We start from the raw sequence: 19,346 nt of genomic DNA on the forward strand, positions 1-19,346 counted from the left end.
TCCATTCCACTGCTTTGGTATCGTTCATATTGAGGTTCAGCTGGCTGCACAGGTCCACATATAGCAAACCTCGGAGGTTCTCTCTATCTCCACCTGCTGGTAGAGGGACACAACCCACAAGTCTCTGTATTGATCTGTTGGGACTAATGGAAATAAAATTATCAGGTAAGAATTAATTTTTCCTTCAAGCACCTTTCTGACTTTATGTGCTACTTTCTTTAAATTAGTTCCCTTTTTTTCTTACTCCTGTTGTGTCTTATCTATCTGTAAGTTCCATCTTTGCTTATACCCTACGCTGTCTATGAAAATGTTTTATTACGTATTGTTTTGACATTGTAATATAGCATTCTATGCCATACTTTGTATTACTGTTTGACTTATTCTTGCTGTACACCGCCTTGAGTGAATTCCTTCAAAAAGGTGGTAAATTAATTCTAATAATAATAAATGCCACCCAATCTCTGCTAAATGGATCCTCAGAAGCTTAGCAGAGATTGGGTGGCAGCACCGGTGGTTGGGAGGCGGGGCGAGGCTAGTGCTGGGCAGACTTCTACGGTCTGTGCCCTAAAAATGGTAGATACAAATCAAGGCCAGGTATACATATAAAGTAGCACATATGAGTTTATCTTGTTGGGCAGACTGGATGGACCGTACAGGTCTTTTTCTGCCGTCACCTACTATGTTACTATGTAAAAGGAAATGAGTTACATGCAGTGGCGTTCCTGGTCTGGATGGCACCCAGGGCAGAGCGCCGATGCGCCCCCCCGCTAGATGACACCGTCCCCCCCCTCCGGCGAAATGACACCCCCCCAGGTGCGCGGTGCGCGCCTGCTCCTCCGTGTTCACTAAACTTCGTTCGTTCGCTGCAGCTCCCTCTGACCCGGAACAGGAACCTGTTCCAGGGCAGAGGGAGCTGCAGCGAACGAAGTTTAGCAAATGCGGAGGAGCAGGCGTGCGCCGCGGCACCCCCCAGCGGCGTGCACCTGGGGCGGACCGCCCCCCCCCCCCCCCCCCCCCCCCCCGGTACGCCACTGGTTACATGGGCTGTGAAGGATGCTTTCTTGTCCTGGCCAGACAAGGGAAATTTCCAAGCTACCCATAGGTTCTGTGTCTGTTGTTTGAGGATTCATTTTGTAGTATAAGTAGGGATAGATTTTACAGATTGTTACAGATTCTCAAACTGAGAAGAAGTGAAAATTTCAGAAAAAAGAAACAGTTCCTTTTTTTTTTTTTTGTACACGGGTCTGCTTTATCAACTTCCTTTTTCTGGCAAACACTGCCTTCCTTTGCTATGTAGAGATCCATTAGCTGCTTTTTGCTTTCAATTTCGATCCGACGTACTGTTTTCAGGCTTCTTTGACCACCATGTTTTTACAGCTCCACTTTATTGGTTTGGGTTTGAAACTTGTCATAGACTTTTGTGATTCTATGTAGCAAGTTTTATAGAAGGATACCTTTAACATTCATGATGAGCTTTACTAACAGGATTTTGCCTGTATTTCTTGTTATGCATACAGGTTCCGCATTTTACATTCTTGTATTTCTAATAGGATTTTAACTTTTATAATAGCTGTAACCTGACAGTGCTGTTTCCACCTAGGGGATTTCCTGAAGCGCTGATGAATTTGTACCATAGCAGCACTGAAGGGGAATGGATTCTTATTTGAAAGTTAGTCATTAGAGACCTTTGTTTTGTTAATTCTGATTTATGCAAGGAAATGTCTGTCTACTGAAGTACTTGGAGGGGCATAGTCGAATGAGGGCACCTAATGACGGCCCCGTAAAGCGGCGTACCCAACCGTATTATCGAAACAAGATGGGTGGCCATCTTTCGTTTCGATAATAGGGTCGGGGACGGCCAAATTTCAACATTTGTGCCATCCTTAGAGATGGCTAAAATTGGTTTTCACCGATAATGGAAACTAATGGCAGCCATCTCAAAACCGGTCAAATCCAAGCCATTTCGTCATGGCAGGAGCCAGGATTTGTAGTGCACTGGTCCCCCTTACATGCCAGGACACCAACCGGGCATCCTAGGGGGCACTGCAGTGGACTTCACAAATTGCTCCCAGGTGCATAGCTCCCTTACCTTGGGTGCTGAGCCCCCTCCCAAAAACCCACTACTGTACACCACTATCATAGCCCTTAAAGGGTAATGGGGGGCACCTAGATGTGGGTACAGTGGGTTTCAGGTGGGTTTTGGAGGGCTCCCATTTACCACCACAAGTGTAACAGGTAGGGGGAGATGGGCATGGGTCCATCTGCCTGAAGTGCACTGCAGTACCCACTAAAAACTGCTCCAGGGACCTGCATAGTGCTATGATGGAGCTGGGTATGACATTTGAGGCTGGCATAGAGGCTGGTAAAAAAATGTTTTTTATTTTTTGGGTGGGAAGGGGTTGGTGACCACTGGGGGAGTAAGGGGAGGTGATCCCCGATTACCTCCGGTGGTCATCTGGTCAGTTTGGGCACCTTTTCAAGGCTTGGTCATGAACAAAAAGGGACCAAGTAAAGTCGGCCAAATGATTGTCAGGGCCACCCTTCTTTTTTTTCCATTATCAGCCGAGGCTGGCCATCTGTTAACCGCACCCTGTCCTGCCTTCGGTACACTGCCGACACGCCCCCTTGAATTTTGGCCGTGACGGAAAGCAGTTGAAGCCGGCCAAAATCAGCTTTCATTTATACCGATTTGGCCGGCCTTAGGAGAAGGCTGGCCATCTCCCAATTTGTGTCGGAAGATGGCTGCCCTTCTCCTTCGACAATAAGCTGGTTAATGTGTTTAGAATCTAGATCACTGATTAGATTTAAGAAGTTTAGTTTTTTATGTCCTTTGAATGAATGTTTTTTTTGCTGATCCAAAACCTTTCTAGGCAACTGCCTAGTTAGCCCTAAGCTGTTTACCTTGTCTTCTCTTTCACTATATAAGACATACATTGTTAGATTGCTTATTTGGCAAATTTTCACAATCGCCAGGATGAGCATGAGGTCGGGGAAAGAATATTGGCAAGACAATCGACTGATTCAGATGGAACTCCAACACAACCTTCGGCAGGAACTTAGGGTGCGTGCGGAGGACTATTCTGTTGTGATGGAACTTAGTATAAGGTGCATCCACTACTAGGGCCTGAAGCTCACTACGAGCTGAAGTAACAGCCACCAAGAAAATGACCTTCCAGGTCAAGTACTTCATATGGCAGGAATTCAATGGCTTGAAAAGGAGCTTTCATCAGCTGGGTGAGAATGACGTTGAGGTTCTAGGACATAGGCAAAGGTTTGACAGGGGACTTTGACAAAAGCAAACCTTGCATGAAGCGAACAACTGGAGGCTGTCCAGAGATGGGTTCACCCTCTACATGTTGATAAGCACTAATTGCACTGAGTTGAAGCCTTTCAGAGTTGGTCTTAAGATCAGACCTGGAAATATATAGAAGGTATTCAAGCAGGGTCTGTGTAGGGCAAGAAAGGGGATCTAGGGCCTTGCCCTCACATCAGATGGCAAACCTCCTCCATTTGAAAGAGTAACACCTCTTGGTGGAATCTTTCCTGAAGCTAGCAAGATCTGGGAGAGACCCTCCGATAGACCCAAGGAAGCAAATTCTAGGCTCTCAAGATCCAGGCTGTGAGGACCAGAGACTGAAGGGTTGGGATGCAGAAGAGTTCCCTCGTTCTGCATAATGACAGTCGAAAAACACTCCAATCTACATGTTTTTTTGGAGCATAACTCCAAAAGAGGGAACCAGATCTGCCAAGGCCAGTAAGGTAATCAAGATCATGGTCCTGTGGTCTTGCTTTAGTTTCAGCACAAGAGTAATGGGAGGATATGCATACAGAAGACCTGTACCCTGATGAAGGAGGAAGGCATCCAATGCTAGCCTGAAGCCCGGAACAGAACTGAGGAACTTTGATTAATTTGAGAGATCCACTGAGGGGGTGCCCCACTCTCAAAGATCTCACAGGCAATGCCCATTTTGAGACCACTCATGCGGTTGCATAATGTTGCTTAGCCTGTCGGCCAGACATGGCATCCTGTTGAGACCTCCATGACACACTGTTTTGTTTTTTTTTCAGCACCATTTGTCTTACCATTCCCCGACAGCAGCTTCTGTCTACATTTATATATTGCACTCACTCCAGGTTATTTGACTATGCTGATTTCCAGACATTCATCAGTGTCCCTACAACCCCTGAGGCAAGTGTGTTTGCCCCGCTGAAACATGGTCCTGTGTTGGGTCCATACTGGTGCAATAAAGGTTTTCCCTGGACAGTTACCCGAGTAGGATTTTTTTTCACATATATGCCCGAGACTATTACTCTTGTTGTCTCCTCTACTTTGTTTTACTGTCAAAGGAACATGCCATGCCAGCAAGCCCAGCACCACAGCTAGATGGCCTCCTAACACAGAGGACGTGATCCAGTGCCCCTCTGCTTGCTGGTGTAATAAATTGCAATCTAATTGTCTGTTTGGATGTGCAAAATTTGGTGCGACAGTCTATCTCAAAGCCTTTAGAGCATTCCAGCTCGCCCAGAGCTCCAAGAGATTGATCTGAAGATCTGTTGTCTGGGTGCACCAAGCTCCTTGAGTGTGAAACATAGCCACATGAGCTCCTCAATCCAGAAGAGAGGCATCCATCAGCACCTGTTGAGGCTGAGGAATTTGGAATGGAAGTCCCAGGGTCAAATTGGTTAGAATGGTCCTCCACAAAAGAAAGCAAATAAGCTATGGGGACACTCAAATGATATCTTCCAGACATCCTGTGGCTTTACACCACTGAGAAGCCAGGGTCCATTGGGCTGACCTAATGTGAAGGCATGTCATGGGTGTTACGTATACAGTGGACACCATGTGGCCCAACAACCTTAACATCTGCTGAGCTGTGACCTGATGCGAGGCTTGAACCTGAGAAGCCAGTGCGACTAGAGTGTCTGCTCTTGGCTCCGGGAGAAAGGCTCGAACTTTCTGTGTATCAAGCAGGGCTACAATGAATTCCAGTTGCTGAGTAGGGAAAAGATGGGACTTGGGGTAGTTAACCCTAGTAGCTCCAACACCCAAGTAGTGCTCTGCATGAACTTCTAAGCACTGTCCTCAGTCGTCAAGATAAGAGAACACATGGATTCCCAGTCTGTGTAGCGACGCTGCCACTACCACTAGACATTTGGTAAAAACTCTGGGACCTGACATGAGGCCAAAAGGCAACACACGTTACTGATAGTGATGTGTTTCCAGGTGAAAGTGTAGATACTTTCAGTGGGATGGAAGTATCAGGATGTGTGTATGTGCATCCTTTAAGTCCAGAGAGCGTAGCCAATCATTTTCCTGAATCATGGGTAGAAGGGTGCACATGGAAAACATCCTGAAGTTTTATTTCACCAGGAATTTGTTCAGGAACCTTAGGTCTAGAATGGGACAAATCCCCCCTCCCCCAATCTCCTTTTGCACAAGTATCCTGCCGTTCCTCTCCAGGTGGAATGGGCTCAACTGCATGGGCCTTCAGAAGGGCTGAGAGTTCCTTTGCAAGTACCTGCTCGTGCCTTCGCCTGAAGCTTGGTACCGAGGACAATGTCGAATCCTGATGTTGCCTCGGGGTCGGGTCCAATGGTGGACGGCCCTGCACAGCAATCGGCATCGAGACAGGTGGAGACCCACTTGTTGCACTACTGCTCCCAGTGTCAAGAGGCCCAGTAGCAGCCATATGGACCTATGCTCCCTATGCATCAACCTGGCTCCAAAAATGCTCTCACGTTGAGCCTCTTTGGCAATCTGGGTCCACTTCTTCATACAAAGACAGAGAACACAGTTAGCAGGGCCCTAAACACCAAAGACTCTAAGAATGGGTGCCCTTGCCAGAGATAATCCAATTGCACCGGGTACAGCACTTGAAGCCACTGGAGTGGATAGCATCGAGACAGGTAGAGATCCACTCGATGAACTACTGCTCTCAGTGTCAAGAGGCCCAGTAGCAGCCATGTGGACCTATGCTCCTGATGCATCAGACATGGCTCCAAAAATCCTTTCGCATTGAACCTCTTTGGCAACCCTGGTCCGCTTCTTCATCTGCAGATGGAGGACACAGTTAGCAGGGCCCTAAACACTGCAGACTAAGAATGGGTGTCCTTGCCAGAGATCGTCCGATTGCACCAGGTACAGCACTTGAAGCCATTGGGAACTTGAGTGGATATGGACGAAAACCCTCTGTAGCCAAATCAAATGAAGCAATGGTGCCTGAAAAAAGGGACAAGGCACCAGAAAAACAAGGGGGAAAACCCAGCCAAAGTCAAGGCCTAAACACTGCCTAAAGTTGCAGACAATAAAGGAAATTTAAAACTTGGATGTTTGACAGGTCCGGGCTGTCCCAAGAAAAAAAAAATAAAAGCCCAGACCTCTCAAACGTTTGGACCCCCCTCCCCCCCAAAGGCAAGGTCTTGGTGGGCCTAGTGCTCTCCCAAGTCCCCACACCCCCTGGACATAGACAAAAGGGGGGGGGGGGTGGAGATCAAGTGGACCTCCCACCCCCTAACTTCCCCAACAGAAGAGAGGGCTTGAGGTCACCGGATCTCCAGCCCCAACCTGGTGGTCTAGCAGCCCTGAACCTCTCCTCCCCTGGTCTCTTTAGATGATGGATGAGGGAGTAGCACCCCTTCCTCCTTCCAGCGCCACCTCCAAAATAGTGATTGGCTGAGCAGGGCATCCGTACCATATAAGGGAGAATCTGGTAGATTATCTGGTAGAGGCCTGCCCAGTACATCCCAGTTTGCACTGGGCAGGGCAAGATGCCAAAACAAAATCACAGAAAGTGGAAAGAACACGGACGTCCCACTAAGAATCACAGGAAAAGGCAGGGAGTGGGAACAGAGTCAGACTTCTCAAAAAAGACCGAAGACGTAGGATGTGAATCAAAAGCTTTATTGGAGGATGACTTAACAGGGTACCATGGCCTTCCTCAGGAGTCTCGTAGCCTATGGATGAGGGTGTGTATCCTCAGTGTGTGGATTCTTGAAGAGTGTGGCCTTTAAAAAGACCTTTATGATGCAAGGATTGTGTCACTTTTGGACATCGCTGGAGCACAGTAAAAGCCATTTTGGAGGTGGCACAGGAAGGAGGAGGGAATGCTACTCTCTCCTCTCATCTAAAAGGTACAATGGGGTTCAGGGTCACTAGACCACCAAGTGGGGGCTGGGGTCTCATATTCAGGGGGGAAGATGGGGGGGGGGGCTCTGATAGCATGCAGATGCATGCTGGACAGGACTCCCCATTCCTCCCCAATGGTTTGTAAACCCCAATGCTAGCTCCGAGCTGGCGTAGGGTTTACAGCAGTAGCAGCACCCTTGTTTGGCATGCTGTCCACTGAGCATTGGGGAGGACTACAAATGTCCCTGTTAGCATGCATTTGCATGTTATTAGCAATCAGAGCTGGCGAGCATATTGCATGTACTCGCTGGATGTGATCCTGGGGTACAGGCAAACATGGGTGCTAGTCTGGTGTCAATGGCCTCTAGCGTCCGCTTTGCTTTTGATCTGGCCTTAGATGCTTTGTTTTGCTTAAAATTCCTCTGTACATGTATTATGTATCAGTCTTGATCTGACACACCTGATGACCTTCACAACTGCTAAAAAAATTGCCAATAGCTTCTCAGAAGTGGACTGAGGGTTACTCAAGAAAGGATTTAACTACTCCTTCTATATCTGTGTTTGCCACTTTTTTCCTGTTATTTTGTATTTTCCTACTTTTTTTTTCTCCTTATAGTGGACTATAATTGATATTGGAGTTTTAGAAGTTTATGCATAGTTTGATTTCCTGATTTATCTTAAGAATTTAAGAAATTTTCTGTACAAGTATTACTTGATTTGTTTGAAATTCTTATAAAATTTTAATATTAAAACAAATTATGCATGTCACAGCAATTTCAGTATTTAAAATTGATCCTGCTTTTTTTCAAACTGCCTTAATGCATTATTCAGTTGCCTATGAAGTGACCATTTCCACACACACTATATTTTGTCCACACCTTTTCTTTTAACCTCAGAAATTTATGTTCCTTAACAGAAAAACTGAGTAGGTTCTGTTCACTTATCCATTGTCCCCCAAATGAAATAATTATACAACACACTAATATTCTTCGTTTTATTACACAAGTCAAATTATAAAATGCTCATTTATGGTACTATCCATGAATAAAATTGGAAAGAAACATTTAACTTAATATTATATAATCAAACCTTTTAAGAACAATTATCCTAGCTAATGCTGGGCTGAAGTCAGACATTTTACTAAGACAAGTTACAAAAGACGAAATTACCTTAGGTGGGGTAGATTCAGAGGTCCTCCCCAAATACATTTAATAAATAATGCCTGTGGGGTCATGTTCCCCATATAAGACCAACACTCATCATATAAAGTCTGCAATATGAATATTAAGTACAACACAGTATTCTGAGCCCACCACAAACTGGGAGGAAGCAGTGGTTCCATTCACCAGTATCTGGAGGCATGCTGGCAAGTCAATCAAGAGCAGGAATATAAAAACAAACAGTAGGAGTATGTGGTGGACTAAGCCACAAAAAAAGTATTTCCAAACCATTGTAATAGGATAGCCTGCATTAAATATCTCCTCCTTGGATGGTCCAGCTAGCCTGCAGTTTTACACAGGTTTAGCACAGTGAGACTGGTAATCCATAGACAACTGGAGCAGCACCAATTAGGTGTTTGAGTTTAGTAGCCTGGCGGGACTGAGCAACATATCTGAGGATTGGGGCTCCTGATCCAGCCTTTATCCAACTCTGAAGCAATGCTACTGTGTACCGGTCGATATCTCGATCAGTCACATCCCAGAGATTTCCCAGCACCAGAGGACTAAAGGAAAAAGCAAAAACCAAAAAGGTATTAAGTCAGAACACTGCAAAGATATACAAGAGTGCATTTATGTTTATTAAAATTTGCTATAACTCCCTTTCTGAACAAACGGGTCAGGGTGGTTTATAAAAATACTAAAAAACAAAACAAAACCCAAATAAAAACAAGTTTTACAGAATTAGTTGTCTCTAGAACCAATACAGCAACCACACAAACAAGAGTTCTATATTCAAAAACTCTATGCCTGGAGGGTATTTGGGGGGGGGGGGGGGGGTTATAGGTCTGTCCCATTGTTGATCTAATGACAATAGTTGCTTCTAAAGCAAGAAGTTGCCTTTAGAGGGACTGAAGGTCTTTAACTCACCAGCCAGCCATGATGTACTTGAGGATGATACCCACTCCTTCTAGATTTCCACGAACAACCAGGGCAGCTGTACTACATCCAAATAGCAAGGACACCGCATTCCCATCAAGTCTCATGAGAGACTGTCCATCCAGAAACTGGACACCTGCCCCATGCCCTGCATATCTGTAGACAAGACAAAACCTAGTAATTGAAAGAACTTTCCTATCACCTCGGTCTGTATCAAGGGTATTGTGTAGGTCAATCTGAGACCTAATGCTTCTCCAGTTGAGTCTTCTTGAGCTCAGCTGGGCAAGGTCATCACAAATGCCAGTTATGAACAAATTTTATTCTGAATATGAACATTAATGTGTACAATTAAACACAATGTTATCAGCTGACAAAACGTGTGCTATGTGGAAGATGGTACAACGTTTATTAAAATGGTAACATGGTCAGACAAAATTCCTGTTCTGTTTCAGTTAATCTGCACCACAAGACTTACAAAAGCACTACTTAGGTGCGAAAAAGCTTTCTTCCAAACTTGGCAGCAGATAACTATTGTGTAGTTTTTTGCCAAATATATATATTTTTTTATTTCAACATTTTTTATTGATGACAAGGCATCTAAAATTGGACAACCTCTGGCATGAACAAAATGCCAACAATCACAGCATAATTCCGTCATCAACTTATTTTTGTCATTTTCTCCCCCCCTACCTTTCCCCCCAATCCTCCCTCCCCCCCTTTGTATACATTATTAAGATCACATGTACCAGATTCCAATCATCAAAAGAACATGCTTATAATATTTCAACCATGTATATCACCTTATTAACCAGGAACATTTTAGTATTTTGAATCCTTTGAGCTCCCCATCCCCTCCCTTACCCTCCCCTCTCTTACCCACCCTGTCCCCCTTATTATTTATTATGAATTTTTTTTTTTTAAGACAAGTACCAAAATGTAGCACCAGCCACCTTCATAATGTGTTAAGGATTAAACTTCTACCTTGCTGTGTTAACATAGCCAAATAAGGATTCCAGATACTAAGAAACCAGATCTTACGTTTATAAGAGCCTCTGGCTTCCTGCGCTTCCCATGTTATTATTTGATGTATTTGATTTCTCCAATGCCAGAACTCAGGCTTATCTTGTGAAGCCCACTTTTGCAAAATACATTTCCTAGCTATCAAGCATAGCTTGCGGCACAACACTTCTCCCGCATTAAGCCCCTTAAATGATCCCGGACAATCAAGCACCAACTGGGTAGGTGTTCCCTGTATACGACTCGGCATCATAAGGGTGAGAAAGGCCACCACTCGCCTCCAAAAACCTCTTATGACGGGACATCCCCATAACCCATGATATAGAGAGTTCATCCATAGTACATTTCAAACAGGTGGGTGTTCCAATTCCCCCCACCCGGAATAACTGAACTTGTGAGAAATATGCTTTATGAACGACTCTAAATGCACATTCTCGATATCCAGCCCCACTAATTAAATAGGGAATGTTCTTAAGGTGGGTTATAACATCCCAAGATGCAAGGTCCCTTCCCACATCCAATTCCCATCTTTTCTTGAGCTGGCCCAGCTCCTTCCCAGGTACCAAATCCCATAATTGCTTCTGTAAATTAGAAACGGAAGGTGCCTCCACTGATATCCCCGCAAACATAGTCCGAATTTTCTCACCCAAACAAAATTGAAGTGCTATCTTGTCCAGAGAGTGCACGTGGAGGGGCATAATCGAACGGAAACGCCCATCTCCATGGGCTTTATCTCCGAGAACGGGTCCGTGAAGGGGCGGGCCAAACCGTATTTTCAAAAAAAATGGACATTTTTGAGCTGGGCGTTTGTTTTTTTTTAGCGATAATGGAAACTAAAAACGCCCATCTCAAAAACGTCCTAATCTGAGCCATTTGGTTGTGGGAGGGGCCATGATTCGTAGTACACTCGCCCCCATGACATGCCAGGACACCAACTGGGCACCCTAGAGGTCAGTGCGGTGGACTTCAGACAACGCTCCCACATGCATAGCTCCCTTACCATGGGTGCTGAGCCCCCAACCCCCCTCCCCACAAATGTACAACACTACCATAGCTCTTAGGGGTGAAGGGGGCACCTACATGTGGGTACAGTGGGTTTTGGAGGCCTCCCATTTACCAGCATGTATTGTACTATTTTCTCGCTTCCTTTTTTACAAATGTGTTAACCATGTCACTGTGTTCATTTATAGTTTTCCCGCTTTTTAAAAAAATTCTTTGTTTCGAGTTTATATATGATATTGATGTGTCATCAACCCTTATTAATATTAGGTATTATTAGGAAAGGAATGGAAAATAAAAATGAGGATGTTATAATGCCTTTGTAACGCTCCATGGTGCAACCGCACCGCACCTCAAATACTGTGTGCAATTCTGGTCATCACATATCAAAAAAGATATAGTGGAATTAGAAAAGGTACAGAGAAGGGCAACGAAAATGATAAAGGGGATGGGCCGACTTCCCTATGAGGAAAGGCTGAAACAGCTAGGGCTTTTCAGCTTGGAGAAAAGACGGCTGAAGGGAGACACGATGGAGATATAAAATAATGAGTGTAGTGGAATGGGTAGACATGAATAGCTTGTTTACTCTTTTCAAAAATATTAGGACTAGGGGGCACACAATGAAGCTACAAAGTAGTAAACTGAAAACTAATTGGAGAAAATATTTCTTCACTCAATGTGATATTAAACTCTGGAATTCGTTGCCAGAGAATATGGTAAAAGCAGTTGGCTTAGTGGGGTTTAAAAAAAGGTTTGGATAGCTTCCTAAAAGAAAAGTCCATAAGCCATTATTAAAATGGATGGGAAAATCCACTGCTTATTTGTAGGATAAGCAACATAAAATGTATTGTACTGTTTTGCGATCTTGCCAGGTACTTGTGACCTGGATTGGCTACTATTGGAAACAGGATACTGGGATTGATGATCTCTGGTTTGTCCCATTATGGCAACACTTTACTTACATGTATTTATGATGTTGACTCATGCGTCAGTCAGGTTGTGCTGCACCCGACAATTGGTGTTGAGCTGGTGTGTGGGAACTCTTCTGTGACTCTCTCTCCGATGTACCAATGAGCTGGTCTGAGGCTCGTGCAAGCACCCTATAAGCCTGTATTGACTGCGAATGCTGTAGCCCTGAAAGCTCTTCCTTGAGCATAGCCTGGATTTCCTCCGGCAGAGTAGGTGTCGGTACTGGCTCAGAAAGCTGTGTGGATGCAGCCTGCAGTATAGCCTGTGCAGGAGATCTCAAAGACTCTCAATGCAAATTATGCTGGAGAGAAGAAGAGCAGTCACTGCGGCATGGATGCTTCCTGTGCATCAAGGACATTGATACAGGGGAGGTGTGGATAGATTGCCTAGCTGGAGAACTATGGCAATTCTTAGGGTTTAAAAAAAAAAATGCTGCATGTCCTTTGATGCATGCAGTACCGACGACAAGGATGCAGAGTCCGTACGTGGTACCAGGTCCGATGTCAGAACATATTGATGCTGCGTCAGTGCATCTGATGTTGATACCAATGCAGGTTCTAGTCTAGTGCTGAATCCCCCTGCCATACTCAATGTGGATGCCGATATAGACAGAGAATCAAAACGTTTTTCACGCTGGACTCTTAAGGGTCCTTGCAAGTACAGGCAGAGGCTACACTGTATGTCCCAGTGCTTTGGACCCAAGCACTGAACACACCAATTATGGGGGTCTGTGCCTGAAATAGTCCTATTGCAATAAGTACACTTCTTAAAACCACTTGGCACCATCACTGACATGGAGGGTAAAACTGCTGATGAAAGGTCAAAAGGCTCTATGGCCTGGGGAGCTCATGTAGACACGTACCTGAAATTGGTCAATGTTTCCTGGGTAAAAGAGAGGGGTGCAGAGGCACCAAAGGCTGAAAAGAGAAAAATACAAAGAAAAATATATGTATATATATATCCCAAAAAAGGGAAGGAACAAAAAAAAAAAGTTTGATGCGCTTTGAAAAGATTAAAAAACAACTTCTGCTCCGCGGAAAACAATAGACTGCTTGCCCTGCGCTCACCGAGGAGGATTTGGGGGGGACACCGGTGCCGGAAAGAATATTTGAAGCGGGGGAGTCGGAGAAACTAAACAAATTCTCTGTAACCTTGGAGGATGTAATGGGTCAGTTCAGCAAGCTGAAGAGTAGTAAATCACCGGGACCTGATGGTATTCATCCCAGAGTATTAATAGAACTAAAAAATGAACTTGCGGAGCTACTGTTAGAAATATGCAATCTGTCCCTAAAATCGAGTGTAGTACCGGAAGACTGGAGGGTAGCCAATGTTACTCCGATTTTTAAGAAGGGTTCCAGAGGAGATCCGGGAAATTATAGACCGGTGAGTCTGACGTCGGTGCCGGGCAAGATGGTGGAGGCTATTATTAAGAATAAAATTGCAGAGCATATACAAAAACATGGACTGATGAGACAAAGTCAGCACGGATTTAGTGAAGGGAAGTCTTGCCTCACCAATCTAATGCATTTTTTTGAGGGGGTAAGCAAACATGTGGACAATGGGGAGCCGGTTGATATTGTATATCTGGATTTTCAGAAGGCGTTTGACAAAGTGCCGCACGAAAGACTCCTGAAGAAATTGCAGAGTCATGGAATCGGAGGTAGGGTATTATGGATTAAGAACTGGTTGAAAGATAGGAAGCAGAGAGTAGGATTGCGTGGCCAGTATTCTCAGTGGAGGGTAGTTAGTGGGGTCCCGCAGGGGTCTGTGCTGGGTCCGTTGCTTTTTAATGTATTTATAAATGACTTAGAGATGGGAATAACTAGTGAGGTAATTAAATTCGCCGATGACACAAAATTATTCAGGGTCGTCAAGTCGCAGGAGGAATGTGAACGATTACAGGAGGACCTTGCGAGACTGGGAGAATGGGCGTGCAAGTGGCAGATGAAGTTCAATGTTGACAAGTGCAAAGTGATGCATGTGGGTAAGAGGAACCCGAATTATAGCTACGTCTTGCAAGGTTCCGCGTTAGGAGTTACGGATCAAGAAAGGGATCTGGGTGTCGTCGTCGATGATACGCTGAAACCTTCTGCTCAGTATGCTGCTGCGGCTAGGAAAGCGAATAGAATGTTGGGTGTTATTAGGAAGGGTATGGAGTCCAGGTGTGCGGATGTTATAATGCCGTTGTATCGCTCCATGGTGCGACCGCACCTGGAGTATTGTGTTCAGTACTGGTCTCCGTATCTCAAAAAAGATATAGTAGAATTGGAAAAGGTACAGCGAAGGGCGACGAAAATGATAGTGGGGATGGGACGACTTTCCTATGAAGAGAGGCTGAGAAGGCTAGGGCTTTTCAGCTTGGAGAAGAGACGGCTGAGGGGAGATATGATAGAAGTGTATAAAATAATGAGTGGAATGGATCGGGTGGATGTGAAGCGACTGTTCACGCTATCCAAAAATACTAGGACTAGAGGGCATGAGTTGAAGCTACAGTGTGGTAAATTTAAAACGAATCGGAGAAAATTTTTCTTCACCCAACGTGTAATTAGACTCTGGAATTCGTTGCCGGAGAACGTGGTACGGGCGGTTAGCTTGACGGAGTTTAAAAAGGGGTTAGATAGATTCCTAAAGGACAAGTCCATAGACCGCTATTAAATGGACTTGGAAAAATTCCGCATTTTTAGGTATAACTTGTCTGGAATGTTTTTACGTTTGGGGAGCGTGCCAGGTGCCCTTGACCTGGATTGGCCACTGTCGGTGACAGGATGCTGTGCTAGATGGACCTTTGGTCTTTCCCAGTATGGCACTACTTATGTACTTATGTAGGAAGGAACCCACGCATATGCAGTGGGGGCACTGCCTCAAAGATTTAGTGACAGTGCAATTGGTAGTGTTCGCACCGGGCTCCGTGGATGTCAGTCACGTGAGATTAAGCCTGCTTATCTTGGAGAAATACACAAGTACATGCACTTTCTAGCTCTTTTCTAGTGCTGTCCTGCTGCTCATTCAGAAGTGCCCTCCCCCAAGGTCAGCACACCATCATGTAACATTCTGGCATTTGCTGCCAGTCCTTTTCCTAAGCTGACAGCAAACGTTTCACATTTCCCCCCCATTTGTTAATCCTACTCCTTCACAACAATCTCTTCCTCCCTCTCCAAGAACACTCACTAGTTGCAATAGTAGCCTCCTGAATTCTCAGCACATCTGACAAACAGTCCCTCTCCCCCCCCCCCCCTAAACTTTGGTCCCAAGGCACATGCCTAGTTTGCCTATGCCTTAAATCCACTCTAGTCTTAGCTGGAGCAACAGATGCTGCTGCTATTTCGATGTGCCTACTGTAGCACATCAGTGTTCTGCCTCGCCTCACCCCATGCTTGGAATAAACTCCCTGAGCCCATATGCCAGGCCCCCTCCTTGCCCATCTTCAAATCCTTACTCAAAGCCCACCTCTTCAATGTCGCCTTCGGCACCTAACCACTATACCTCTCTTCAGGAAATCTAGACTGCCCCAACTTGACATTTCGTCCTTTAGATTGTAAGCTCCTATGAGCAGGGACTGTCCTTCTTTGTTAAACTGTACAATGCTGCGTAACCCTAGTAGTGCTCTAGAAATGTTAAGTAGTAGTAGTAGTAGTTGTTGGCCCTAAGTATTTGCTGATAACCTAATTACAGACACTGAAAATACATTCACCTAGATCAGGGGTACTCAACCCATTCCTTGGGACACACCTAGCCAGTCACCGTGGCTACAGCTGTGAGGAAATGCAGAAGGGATGCAAGTCCTACACAGCATCTGGTGGGAGTGCTGGACACCTAGAACGGAGGCCCTGAGTGGAGCGGAGTGGACCTGGCAGTCACCCCGGAGAAGGCTATAAAGAATATGCAGATGAGCTGCAAGTCCTCCACAGCACCTGAAAGGCAGCTGATGGTAGAGATGGGCACCTCTCAGGGTCCTCGCTCCAAGTGCCAAGGGTTTCCAGGTGCTTTTTGGCTAGGATCAGGTGACTCTCAAGGAGAGGAATGCTGTCTTCAGCCTAACCCCTGGTAAGCCTTTCCTCAGCTGAGAGGTGCCCACCTCTACCACCAGCTGCCTTTCAAGTGCTGTGGAGGACTTGCAGCTCGTCTGCATATCCTTTACAGCCTTCTCCGGGGTGACTCCCAGGTCCACTCTGCTCCACTCAGGGCCTCCGTTCTAGGTGCCGCGCGTTGTCATTTTTCTCTTTACATTTATTTTCCTCCCAGTTACTATTTATGGCTCCAGTACACTTTTTCTTCTTGGTACTATCCCTTCCTAATCTGTTTCTCCATCTGAAACCACTGTACACTGCAGGAACACATTATCCACCCTCTGTATTCATCATCTCACCATCTCTTTTTTTCCTCTTCCTTTTTCTCAGCTCTCAACCTTCAACATTTTCTTCCTTCCATTCATCCATCTCTTTTCTATCTGAGTACATTTTGCCTTCGTCGCTGTTGTCGTATCTCTCCTACTCTTCTCTGTACTCTCTTGCTCCTTCTCCTGCTCTCCGCTGGGGACATTAATCCCAATCCTGGTCCTCCACATCAGCTCTCATCCTATTTGTGCAGGTCGCACCATGATATCTCCAATCTAATTTCTGTTCCTCTCCTCCCCCCTCCTTCCCTGCCTTTCTCTTGCACTCTGTGGAATGCCCGCTCTGTCTGTAACAAACTTTCCTACATCCATGACCTCTTTCTCTCTCGTACTATCTACTTGCCCTAACTGAAACTTGGCTTTACCCTGAAGACTCTGCTTCAGTCGTGGCCCTATGCCATGGAGGTTATCTTTTCTCCCATACTCCTCGCCCAGTTGGCCGTGGAGGTGGTGTCGGGCTACTACTTTCTCCCTCTTGTAGATTTCAACCTCTTCTTCTACCTCAGTCTCAATGTTTTTCTTCCTTCGAAGTCCACTCCATCCGTCTATTTGCTCCTCTGCCTCTCCGAGTAGCAGTCATTTTCACCCTCTGATAAGTCCCTTTCTTCCTTTCTCACTGACTTTGATGCTTGGCTTTCCTTCTTTCTTGAACCTTCATCTCCTTCCCTCATTCTTGGGGATTTTAACATTCATGCTAATGATCCCTCTGACTCTTATGCTTTGCAGTTCCTTGCTTTAACATCCTCTTTCAATCTTCGACTGTGCTCCACTGCCCCCACTCACCAGAACGGCCACTGTCTTGATCTTATCCTCTCCTCAAACTGCTCACTCTCCAGTTTCTGTGCCTCAACTCTTCCCCTCTCTAACCATCATTTGATAACTTTCACACTTAAACACCCTCCTCCCCAGTCCCGTCCAATCTTAACCAATACATTTAGGAATCTTCAGGCTATTGACCCTTCTACTCTGTCCTCCAATGTTTCAAATCTCCTCTCTACCACTATGTTATCCAAGTCTGTCAATCAGGCTGTCTCTTCCTATAATACTATTCTGTCCTCTGCTCTGGATACTCTCACTCCTCCCATTCCCCATTCTGTAAAACGTACCAAACCCCAGCCTTGGCTGACCTCTAGAATCCGCTACCTACGTTCCTGTGTCTGCTCTGCAGAACGCCTTTGGCTGAAATCCCGTGCCCATAATGACTTCACACATTTCAAATTCTTGCTGCCCTCCTTCCAGTCTGCTCTTTTACTTGCCAAACAGGACTATTACATCCAGTTGACAAATTCTCTTGACTCAAACTCTCGATGTCTCTTTGCCACACTGAACTCTCTCCTCAAAGTGCCTTCACCTCCAACCCTCCCCCCCTTCACTTTCCCCCCAGACTCTGGCTGAGTTCTTTCATGATAAGGTTCACAAGATTAAACTTGAATTCTCAACCAGGTCACCTCCACCTCTCCTTCCCTTAGTCCATTCTCTCAACCCTCCAACCCCTGCCTCTTTTTCTTCCTTTTCTGAAATCACTGAAGAGGAAACTACATATCTTATTTCCTCCTCAAAACTAACTACCTGTTCCTCTGATCCTATTCCCACCCATCTACTTAACACTCTCTCTCCTACTGTCATCCCTTTTATCTATTATAGCCTCAATCTTTCACTGTCAACTGTGACTGTTCCTGATGCCTTCAAACATGCCGTAGTCACACCACTCCTTAAAAAACCTTCATTGGACCCTACCTGTCCTTCCAACTTTAGCCCCATCTCCCTCCTCCCTTTCCTATCCAAGATACTTGAACGTGCTTGTTCACCGGTGTTGCCTTATTTTTTTGTTACATTTGTACCCCGCGCTTTCCCACTCATGGCAGGCTCAATGCGGCAGGCAACACCGGTTGGAGGGTTAAGTGACTTGCCCAAAGTCACAAGGAGCTGCCTGTGCCGGGAATCGAACTCAGTTCCTCAGGACCAAAGTCCACCACCCTAACCACTACGCCACTCCTCCTCTTTCATCTCAAGCTATTCTTGATCCACTTCAATCTGGCTTTCGCCCCCTTCATTCAACTGAAACAGCGCTTGCTGAAGTCTCCAATGATCTGTTCCTGGCCAGATCCAAAGGTCTCTATTCTATCCTCATCCTTCTCGATCTGCTGCTTTTGACACTGTTGATCACAGCCTGCTCCTTGATATGCTGTCCTCACTTGGATTTCAGGGCTCTGTTCTTTCCTGGTTTTCTTCTTATCTTTCCCAGCGTACATTTATTGTATACTCTAGTGGATCCTCCTCTACCTCTATCCCACTGTCAGTTGGTGTACCTCAGGGATCCGTCCTGGGACATCTTCTTTTCTCCATCTATACTTCCTCCCTTGGTACTCTGATCTCATCCCATGGTTTTCAGTATCATCTTTACGCTGATGACTCCCAGATCTACCTCTCCACACCAGAAATCTCAGCCGAAATCCAGGCCAAAGTATCAGCCTGCCTGTCTGACATTGCTGCCTGGATGTCTCAGCGCCATCTGAAACTAAACATGACCAAGACTGAGCTTCTCATCTTTCCCCCTAAACCAACCTCTCCTCCTCCCCATTCTCTATTTCTGTGGATAACAATCTCATCCTTCCTGTCTCATCAGCTCGTAACCTTGGGGTCATCTTTGACGACTCCTTCTCCTTCTCTACACATATTCAGCAGACTGCTAAAACCTGCCGTTTTTTTCTCTATAATATCAGCAAAATTCGCCCTTTCCTTTCTG

The 19,346-nt window shown here is 45.5% G+C and overlaps 1 protein-coding gene across 2 annotated transcripts in view; it reads right to left on the reverse strand.

The window, feature by feature from the left end:
• Positions 1–8,067: 8,067 nt before the first annotated feature.
• The window catches only part of ESPL1 (extra spindle pole bodies like 1, separase), a 548,935-nt gene continuing 537,656 nt past the window's right edge, over positions 8,068–19,346 (reverse strand). For both annotated transcript variants that reach the window (XM_030198173.1, XM_030198172.1), the window contains exons 30-31: positions 9,214–9,378; positions 8,068–8,849 (exon numbers count right to left, since the gene is read on the reverse strand). In XM_030198173.1, the coding sequence (XP_030054033.1) occupies positions 8,648–8,849; positions 9,214–9,378 (367 nt within the window). In that variant the 3' untranslated portion in view covers positions 8,068–8,647. The remainder of the gene's footprint in view (positions 8,850–9,213; positions 9,379–19,346) is intronic.

The sequence above is a fragment of the Microcaecilia unicolor genome, chromosome 3 (assembly GCF_901765095.1).
Source record: "Microcaecilia unicolor chromosome 3, aMicUni1.1, whole genome shotgun sequence".
In the NCBI taxonomy this organism is placed as follows: Eukaryota; Metazoa; Chordata; class Amphibia; order Gymnophiona; family Siphonopidae; genus Microcaecilia; species Microcaecilia unicolor.